Below are 10,058 nucleotides of genomic sequence, written 5' to 3' on the forward strand. Positions count from 1 at the left end.
ATCAGTGAGGTGATATGCAGAGGCAGCCTATAGGACTGGGTTTTTATGGAAAGTGGGAATAACACTGAACCTTTAAAAATGTCTGAGTTTCAAATGGCATGGAATGGCTGAGGTGTATTATTCATTCAGGATACTTATTAATGTCTATCATGGGTTCTTTCTGGGTGCTTGGAATACACAAGTGATAAAAAAGATTAAAAAAAAAAGACAATTCCCTGCCCTCGTGAGGTTTATAGTGTGGGAGCAGGCAATAAATAACAAATCTAAATACATACATTATACACTATATTAAAAAGTAGACCACGTGGGGGGAAGGGCAGAGAAAGGGTGGTCGGGAGAGTTGGGAAGGGAGGGGTGTCGATATTTTAAGTAGGGCAGTTAGAAAAGATCTCACTGAGGATGGGCTCAGTGGCTCACGCCTGTAATTCTAGCACTTTGGCCCAGATATTTGGGAGGCTGAGGAGGGAGGATTGCTTGAGCCCAGGAGTTTGAGGTTGCAGTGAGCTATGATTGCGCCACTGCACTCCAGCCTGGGTGACAGAGTGAGACCATGTCTCAGAAAAAAAGAAAACAGAAAAAAGAAAAAAAAAGTGAAAAAAGAGAATATCTCATTGAGAGATGACATTTGAGAAGAGTCTTGAAGGAGGCAAGAGTCACAGAGAGGGTGCGTTCTCCACTCTGGAGGTTTGACTGAGGGAGGAGGCGGGTGGCATGACTTCCTGGAAATCTACCACACACTTATGCTTCCATCTCATTTGCCAGGACTGAGTGATGCCACAACATCACTTTTACGGTATTTGGCCCCAAAATGCATACCATTGATCTAATCATGAGAAACAGTAGATAAACTCGAATTGAATGAACTCCTACAAAATAACTGACTTATATCCTTTAAAAGTAACAAGGTTTTAAAAGACAAAAAAAAAAATTGAGGAATTGCCACAGATTAGAGGATACCTAGGAGAGTTCATGACAAAATAAAGAGTGGGATCCTGGATATTGGATCCTGGACCAGATCCAATGAAGGACATTAGTGGGAAAACTGGCAAAATGTGCATAAGGTCTATAGGTTACACAATAGTAATGTTAATTTCCTGGTTTTGATAATTGAACTATGATTATGTAATATGGTAACAGGCAAAACTGGGTGAAAGGTATATAGGAACTCTTTGCTGTGTTTTTGTGTATCTAAAATAAAATTGGGCCAGGCACGTTGGCTCACGCCTGTAATTCCAGCACTTTGGGAGGCCGAGGTGGACGGATCACTTGAGGTCAGGAGTTCGAGATCAGCCTGGCCAACATGGTGAAATCCCCTCTCTACTAAAAATACAACAATTAGCTGGGTGTGGTGGCGGGCACCTGTAATCAATCCCAGCTACTCGGACGCTAAGGCAGGAGAATTGTTCGAACCCAGGAGGCGGAGGCTGCAGGGCGCAGATATCGCACCACTGCACTCCAGCATCCGCGACAGAGCGAGACTCTGTCTCAAAATCAACAAACAAACAAACAAACAAACAAACAAACATCAGTTAGAATCAAAAGTTAAAAACCCTTCAAGAATATACAATTCAAATGAGGTCATCTTTCCAAACATACTGTGTAAGTCAGGCGAAGGCTTGAGTGCGCCTCTTTTCGCATATATACGACGCGCAAGTCTTACCAGGAGGCTCCGCGAGAGGGCAGCGCGAAGCGACGGCGTTTGGACCCAAGGGCTGACCGTAGCGCGGAGCCGGAAGCAGAGGCTCGTAGGCGGCTCTGAGGTTTGGAGGCTGCGGGGTAGGTTGTAGAGAGCTGTCTGTCCGGCTCCTTTTGACAGCCCCTGTGCGAAAGGCTGCCACCATGTCTTCAGTGAGCCCCATCCAGATCCCCAGCCGCCTCCCGCTGCTGCTGACCCACGAGGGCGTCCTGCTGCCCGGCTCCACCATGCGAACCAGCGTGGACTCGGCCTGCAACCTGCAGCTGGTGCGGAGCCGCTTGCTGAAGGGCACGTCGCTGCAGAGCACCATCCTGGGCGTCATCCCCAACACGCCTGACCCCGCCAGCGACGCGCAGGACCTGCTGCCCCTGCACAGGTAGGCCAGGCAGCCTCCGCGGCGGCGGCGCCGGGCGGCGCGGCCTGCTGCGGGAACCCGGGCCCAGTCCGCGGCCGGCCTTGAGCGCGAGGTTCGGTTTGGGACGGACTTCGCCGCTGGATTACGCCTCCCAGGCAGAATGGAGATGACAGAGACCCTTCCCATGACCGTGAGTGAGATCGTTCGTGAAATAGTGCCTGACACCTGGTGAAACTATGCAGTTTCCTGCCGCTGTGGATAATTTAATTTGAATCCCCGCTCCCCCAACCCCCTTCAGACCCCGCAATTCGTCGCCCTCGGTCTTCAGCCTCCTAGACCAGTGGTCTTAACTTTCCAGACCCTTTCTTTCTCTCCGGTGATCTCTGCCTTCACTTTCCTTCGCTTTCCACCTTCCTCCCCACTGCCCTTTCTTCCTATCCGCTTCCCCTTTTCTCTCACCCATCATTTTTGTCTTTTGAGACATTCTCTGCTCCGTAAGTTTTAACTTTTTCTTGTTTCATCCTAGACTGCACTATTTGTGGGTGCCTTTTTTCTATACTCCCTGCCACCCTTTTTCTTCTCCCCCTAATGCTTCTGTTTCCCTTTGTGAAGGGCCTTTCCTGCTCACATTTTCTCTGGTGCCCCTTTTCTGGAACTTTCCTGCTTCTCACCTCTGCTCCTTCAGTCATAACATTTCTTAGGCCCCAGGCTTACTATTACATTGTCCAGTACTGTCGCCCTATTGGTGTGACTTTGGGTGAGAGCCTTAACCTCTGTTTCTTTTAGTCTGTAGTTTAGAAACTGGCAGCATCCATCTCTTAGGCGCGTTATAAGAATACATTGAATAATTTGCGTATTCCGCTTTGCACCATGCTTGATAAATGACTGTGCGGTCCAATAGTGTGTAGTGCATGTGGCTCGTCAGATTGAGATGCCAGAGTGGCCAATTGTCCTGGTTTGCTGGGATTGTCTGTTTTAGCATTGGAAGTCCTATGTTTCAGCCCCTCCGTCTCGGAAACTAGGAGTTTGGTCACCCTAAATGTGCTGTTAAGTGTACAATACACACCAGATTTTGAAAAAACTTTTTGATTAGTAAATTTTACATAGATTAAATGTTGGAATGGTAATATTTTGAGTACTTGGGCTAAATAAAATATTAAGATTTCTGCTGTTTTTATAATGTGGACACTAAAATTTTACATGTGGCTCATATTATAATTTTGTTGGACAGTGCTGGTAAAATAATACGCTCTCAGCAAATCATCTTCAAACTCATCTCCCAAGCACCCACCTCCTATCTCTAACTCTACTGGAGGTGTTGTGTTTTCGTTTTAGAGCTTCTCCTTCCCTGGCAGTTATCTCTTATTTTTAAATTAGTGGTTCCTGACTCTGAGTGGATTTCCAGAGGGTTAGGCATGCCTTATTTTTCTTCAAAATCTTGTGACTATGTACATTTTTTTAAAGGAGAATCCTTTGCTTTCTTCGGATTTTCCAAGGAGACTGGTACCTTCCCCAGCTGCCCCATTCCCTCCCATTCCCCCCACCTCCCCGCCACGATAAAAGAAAGCCAGACAAAGCAACAAAGACCTACAAACCTTCCACAACGGCCCAGTATTCGTTTATATTGTAAAAGCCTTGCCTTTCGCAAGCATGGAAAATATCTTGGCTCCCATCATACCTGCTTTAGTTATCGCCTGAGTGTAATTGGTCACATTTCAAGTTTAAGTACTCTTTGATAAATTGTGTTGGATTTTAGTTTCCCAACATATGACCCTGCTCCTTAAACCTCTGCTTACTTTTCCCATGATTTTTTGCCTTCTGTGCCCAGGCACTTAGTTCGCTGGGGCTACAGGTGTGCACCACTACACCCAACTAATTTCTAAATTTTTTGTAGAGATGGGGTCACGCTGTGTTGCCTAGGCTGATCTCAAACTCCTGGACTCACGTTATCTCCTGCTTTGGCCTCTGGAGTAGCTGGGACTATAGGCAAGCCCCACCACACCCTGCAGGTTTTTTATTTCTTTTATGAAAATCTCTCCAGAACAACAATTCACAATTCTCCTGCTTGGAAGTAAACACTAATAATCAGATACTTCTAATCTGATCCTTGATGTTCATATCATTGCCTTTGTTTTAAATGAGTAGCAATGTTAAAATTTAGTCATTTAAATTAGAAAACATACATTGAAAACTCTTCATAGAATTCCAGCATTATAAGAACCCATTAGACCATCTAGTTATCCTAGAAGTATTGTTTGCTACTTTAAAAGCCTGTGTGGAAAGATTGTACCATATTCCTTGGTAATAGTTTCTAATGCCTTTTTTTCTCTAATATGGCCTTTGAAATACTCTACTTAAAAAAAAAACTTTAATAATTCAAATACTGAGTTATCCATAGCGTTAGTCTGTTTCCATGCACAGATCTGTCCTTCCCCAGTTACCTGCTTTTCCGTATGGTAGCCCAGAGACAAGGCGAGGGTCTCTGTTCCTGTCTCTTGTTTCCTTTACACCATCCAGGTGACACTGGCCACAACCTTCAAGGAGCAGCAGAAGTAATTTGCTCCCAGCGTTCTTTGCCGCACAGAGGGGCAGGGTCAGATGGTGACTTACCTCTGCCACTTCCTTGGTAGTTTTGGGTAGTACAGTCCCTTTCTTCACATTAGTGTGCAGACATGTTGCCTGCGGGAGTCTTTTTAAGGGAGGAGCTTTGGACTTGGCCTGCAGTATAGAACTTGGCTGGCGTGCTGCCCCAGGGCACCCTGCATTTTTCTGCTTGGTTGAACTGCATTTTTAGTGCCTCCCGAGTGACCCATTGTTTTCTTAGTGAAAAGGAGTAATAATTTAGCACTATCTGTACAATATCTTTTCAAGCATTTCAAGATGGTCATCCAGTCTTCTTCCAAATTTATACTCTTCAAGGTACATGGCTTCATTTCATCATAATGCTGACTTCTCAATCCCCTTCTTTGTTGACTTGCTTCTTATCAATAAGACTCCAGCTAAGTTTCATCAGTGTTTATCTAACAAACTATTAATGCCTATGTATGTAACAGGTACACAGTTTCATAAGTTGGATCAATTCTTTGTCTATACATTATTTCTATTTCTATTCTTAGAATTCTTAGGCATTCAAGAAATACTGCCTGATAATAGCAAAATTTTAAAATTTAATCTATTAGATTTTCCTAAATCTTCATTTACTCTTCTTAAGGAAAGTCTATGGTATACAAGTGAAATTTCTTCTATTTAGAAATGAAGTTTTAAGAAAGAGTGAGAAGCTGATACATTGGCTTATACCTGTAATCTCAGCACTTTGGAAGGTCGAGGCAGGAAGATGGCTTGAAGTCAGGAGTTTAAGACAGCCTGGGCAACATAGGGAGACCTGTCTCTACCAAAAAAAAAAAAAATTAGCCAGGCATGGTAGCACATGCCTGCAGTCCCAGCTTTTGGGGGTGCCGAGATGAGAGGATTGCCTGAGCCAGAGAGGTCTAGGCTGCAGTGAGCTGTGATTGTGCCACTACACTCTAGCCTGGGTAGCAGAGTAACACCCTGTTTCAAAAAAAAAAAAAAAAAAAGTAGAGATGTGGTCTCCCTATGTTGACCAGATTGGTGTCAGACTCATGGGCTCAAGTGATCCTCCTGCCTCAGTCTCTCAAAGTGTTAGTATTACAGGCATGAGCCACCGTGGCTGGCCTTTATTTATAATTCTTATAGGTACAGGTGGTACCTATTGTCCGTTGTGTTGGACAAAAAAGTAAAATTTGTCTTAAAATATAATTAAGGAACTCTTAGTTTATTAAATTATCTTTTAAGTTTTTAATTTAAATTTATTTCTATTAAATTTTCTTGTAACCATGTATAACTAAGTTCTGTTTTTATTTTTTTGAGACAGGGTCTCACTTTGTCACCCATGCTGGTACAGTGGTGCCATCTTGGCACTCACTGCATCCTCTGCCTCCCAGGTTCAGGTGATCCTCCCACCTCAGCCTCCAGAGTGGCTGGGACTACAGGTGCACACCACCATGCTCAGCTAATTTTTTGATTTTTTTTTTTTTTTTTGTAAAGACAGGGTCTCACCTTGTTGCCCAGGCTGGTCTTGAACTCCGGGGCTCAAGCAGTCCTCCCAAAGTGTTGGGATTGTAGGTGTGAGCCACTGTGCCTAATCTGTTTATATTTTTCTAGATCCATTCACAACTAGACAGCACTGTGGTTTTTTTAATTGGATTTGGGATATTCTAGAGACTTGTCAATTTTTTATATATAAGCACTTCTTGGCCATGAGTAATATCCTTTTTGTTTTTTCATCCAGTGACTTGTAAATCAGAATGAGTAATGTCTTCAGGTGTTTAAACCTGTTTCTTACTTTTTGCCTTCTTTTCCCCTCATTTTACTTTCAAACTTTGATGTTTCCTTTGTAATCCCAGTCTGATTCTTCCAGCATGTCTCTCGTATTGAATTCGCCGTCCTCTCTCATCCTGCACTTAAGCCCTGTGACAGGCTAGCTTGTGTCTTCCCAAAATCCGTATGTGGAAGTCCTAACCCCCAGTACCTCAGAATGGGACTGTGTGTGGACACAGGGCCTTTAAGGAGGTGATTAAGGCAAATAAGATCATATGGGTGAGCCCTAATGTGATATGACTGGTGTTCCTGTAAGAAGAGATTAGGATGCCGACCAGCACAGAGGAAAGGCCATCTGAGGACGCGGGGAGAAGACGGCATCTAAGAGCCAAGGAGGGAGGCCTCAGAAAAAACCGGTCCTGCTGATCTTGGCCTTCCAGCCCTTAGAACTAGGAGAAAGTAAATTTCTGTTGCTTAAGTCACCCAGTCTGTAGTATTTTTGTTGTGGCAGCCCAGCACTAATATAAGCCTCCTTCCCTCCCTCCCAAAAAATAACCTTAATCCAAATTGAGTATATACAGTGGAGGCTCCTGTTGAAAAATGGGATCTAGGTGGACAAGTGTTACTGCAATGTTGAGGCCTGAGAGGAGCACACGCCTTCCCAATGATCGCCTTGGATTGCAGTGGTGAGTTCAAAGGGTGTTTCGCAAAGTGTGGTGTATATACTGGTGGTACAGAAAATAAGGTTAGCAGTCACAGGGATGAGCATTACGTACACAGTTGGCCCTCTCTATATTCGTGGGTTCTGCATCTGTAGATTTAACCAACCAGGAATTGCATTGTACAGATTTTATTTAGTTAAATTAATTAATTAATTTTTGAGACAGGATCTTTCTCTGTCACCCAGGCTGGAGTGCAGTAGCATGATCTCGGCTCACTGCAACCTTCGCCTCTGGGGCTCAAGTGATTCTCCTACCTCAGCCTCCTGAGTAACTGGGACTACAGGTGGGAGTCACCACACCTGGCTAGTTTCTTGTATCTTCTTCTGGTAGAGATGGGGTTTCATCATGTTGCCCAGGCTGATCTGTCTCGAACTCCTGGACTCAAGCAATCTGCCCACCTTGGCCTCCTGAAATGCTAGGAATACAGGTATGAGCCATCATGCCCAGCCTGTACAGATTTTATATTTTGTCATTACTGTAAAAAATACAGTGTAATAATTATTTATATGTAGAATTATTTATATAATTTATAATTGCATTAGGTATTATAAGTAATCTAGAGATGAGTTAAAATATATAGGAAGATGTACATAAGTTATATGCCAATACTATACCATTTTATGTAGGGACTTGAGCATCTGCAGATTTTAGTGTCTGCAGGGGGTCAGGAGTGTCCTGGAATCAATCCCCTATGAGGAGTGATTATATATATTTTAAATTAGAAAAAATATATTATTAACATATCAAACCCATTCTTTTCATGGTTATTATTTTCTAATGAAGAGATAAGTTAAAAAACAGGTAACCAATTTAAAGTTGATTTAAAAATTAGTTGGATGGGCCAGGCACAGTGGCTCATGCCTGTAATCCCAGCACTTTGAGAGGCCTAGGCAGGCAGATCACCTGAGGTCAGGAGTTTGAGACCAGCCTCGCCAACATGGTGAAACTCTGTCTCTACTAAAAATACAAAAAAAATTAGCCAGGCATGGTGGCATGTACCTGTAATCCCAACTACCCGGGAGGCTGAGGCAGGAGAATTGCTGGAACCTGGGAGGTGGAGGCTGCAGTGAGCTGAGATTGCACCACTGCACTCCAGCCTGGGTGACAGAGCGTGACTCTGTATAAAAAAAAATAATTAGGGCCGGGCGCGGTGGCTGAAGCCTGTAATCCCAGCACTTTGGGAGGCCGAGGCGGGTGGATCATGAGGTCAAGAGTAGGAGAAGGTAGGGTATTCCAGCTCTAGGAGAGAGCACAATTTGCCTTTCCTCTGCCTTTTTGTTCTGTCCAGGCCCCTAGCCTATTGGATGGTACCTACCCATATTGAGGGTGTATCCTCCCACTGAGTCCACCCACTCACACACCAGTATCTTCTGGAAACACCCTCATAGACACTCCCAGAAACAGTACTTCACCAGCTATCTAGGTGTCTCTTAATCTGGTCAAGTTGATGCCTACAATTAATCATCACAAATAGCAAGATACTATTCTTTGCCTCTTAATTTATCAACCGTGTGTTTTTTATTTTTGTTTGTTTTTTGTTTTTGGAGATGCAGTCTTGCTCTGTTGCCCAGGCTGGAGTGCAACAGAGTGGCAAAATCTTGGCTCACTACAACTGCTACTTCCCAGGTTCAAGCAGTTCTCCTGCCTCAGTCTTGTGAGTTGCTGGGATTACAGGCACCTGCAACCATACCTGGCTTATTTTTTTATTTTACTAGTGATGGGGATTTCACCATGTTGGCTAGGCTGGTCTTGAACTCCTGACCTCAGGTGATCTGCCCACCTTTGCCTCCCAAAGTGCTGGGATTACAGGCATGAGCTGCTGCCCCCTGGCCTGTTTAGCAACAGTTTTTGATAAGCACTCCAGTGTAGTGGTTGTCAGGCTGGACCTGGTTTTACATCTGGGCTCTGTTACCGGCTTTTTGATCTTGGGTAAGATACTTAGCCTGTCTACATTTCCATTTTTCCATCAGTCAGATGGAGATTTTAGTAAAACATATCCCATAGTGGTTATTGTTGACAGTTAACATGAATTTAAACAGTTTAGCACATTGTAAACACTTTCAAAAATACATTGGCATTTTTAGGCCATGCGTGTTGGCTCAGCACTTAGAGAGGCCAAGGTGGAAGGATTGCTTGAGCACAGGGGTTGGAGACCAGCTTGGGCAACATGTTGGAACCCTGTTTCTTTGTTTTCTTTTTTGAGTCAGATTTTCACTCTTGTTGCCCAGTCTGGAGTGCAATGGTGCAGTCTGGGCTCACCGCAACCTCTGCCTCCCAGGTTCAAGTGATTCTCCTGCCTCAGCCTCCCGAGTAGCTGGGATTACAGGCAGGTGCCACCACGCCCAGCTTATTCTGTACTTTTAGTAGAGACGGGGGGTTTCTTCATGTTGGTCAGGCTGGTCTTGAACTCCTGACATCAGGTGAGCTGCCCACCTTGGCCTCCCAAAGTGCTGGGATTCAGGCAAGAGCCACTGTGCCTGGCTGAATGTCCTTCATGTTTTAGCCCGGTGTGTGATGCCTCCCCATCTCCTCTCTCACTCCCCTAATTAGGCCGTTCTTACATTGCTATTAAGAATACCTCCTGGTCAACATGGTGAAACCCTGTCTCTACTAAAAATACAAAAATTAGCTGGGCATGGTGGCGCGCGCCTATAATCCCACCTACTCGGGAGACTGAGGCAGGAGAATTGCCTGAACCCGGGAGGCGGAGGTTGCGGTGAGCCGAGATCGCGCCATTGCACTCCAGCCTGAGTAACAAGAGCGAAACTCCGTCTCAAAAGAAAGAAAAAGAATAAAAAAAGAGCGGAGACTGGAAACCTGACCTCAGTTTCCGGTCCCAGTACATAGAGTCGTCAATTTCCCTCGTCGAAAGCGGCATACAGCTCCTGTTCTCTTTCGCGTTCGTAGACCGGACTCAGGCTAGAGAGGCGGACCGGAAACCGGCTCG

General features: G+C 44.7%; 1 protein-coding gene and 1 long non-coding RNA gene across 2 annotated transcripts in view; both read left to right on the top strand.

Annotated features, from left to right (window-relative positions):
- Positions 1-10,058, top strand: part of LOC135277199 (uncharacterized) — a 140,378-nt gene that overhangs the window by 10,274 nt on the left and 120,046 nt on the right. The window lies entirely within an intron of this gene.
- Positions 1,735-10,034, top strand: LOC135277234 (lon protease homolog 2, peroxisomal-like). Its single transcript, XM_064383038.1, has 2 exons — positions 1,735-2,072; positions 10,019-10,034. Exons 1-2 carry the CDS (start codon positions 1,840-1,842, stop codon positions 10,032-10,034), a joined length of 249 nt encoding a protein of 82 aa, XP_064239108.1. The 5' UTR covers positions 1,735-1,839.

Source organism: Aotus nancymaae, unplaced genomic scaffold (genome assembly GCF_030222135.1).
Source record: "Aotus nancymaae isolate 86718 unplaced genomic scaffold, 86718_ANA_hifiasm-v0.15.2.pri h1tg000030l, whole genome shotgun sequence".
Lineage (NCBI taxonomy): Eukaryota > Metazoa > Chordata > Mammalia > Primates > Aotidae > Aotus > Aotus nancymaae.

Coding starts and splice junctions, on each gene's coding strand:
- LOC135277234 (XM_064383038.1), top strand. CDS start 1,840: ATGTCTTCAGTGAGCCCCATCCAGATCCCCAGCCGCCTCCCGCTGCTG.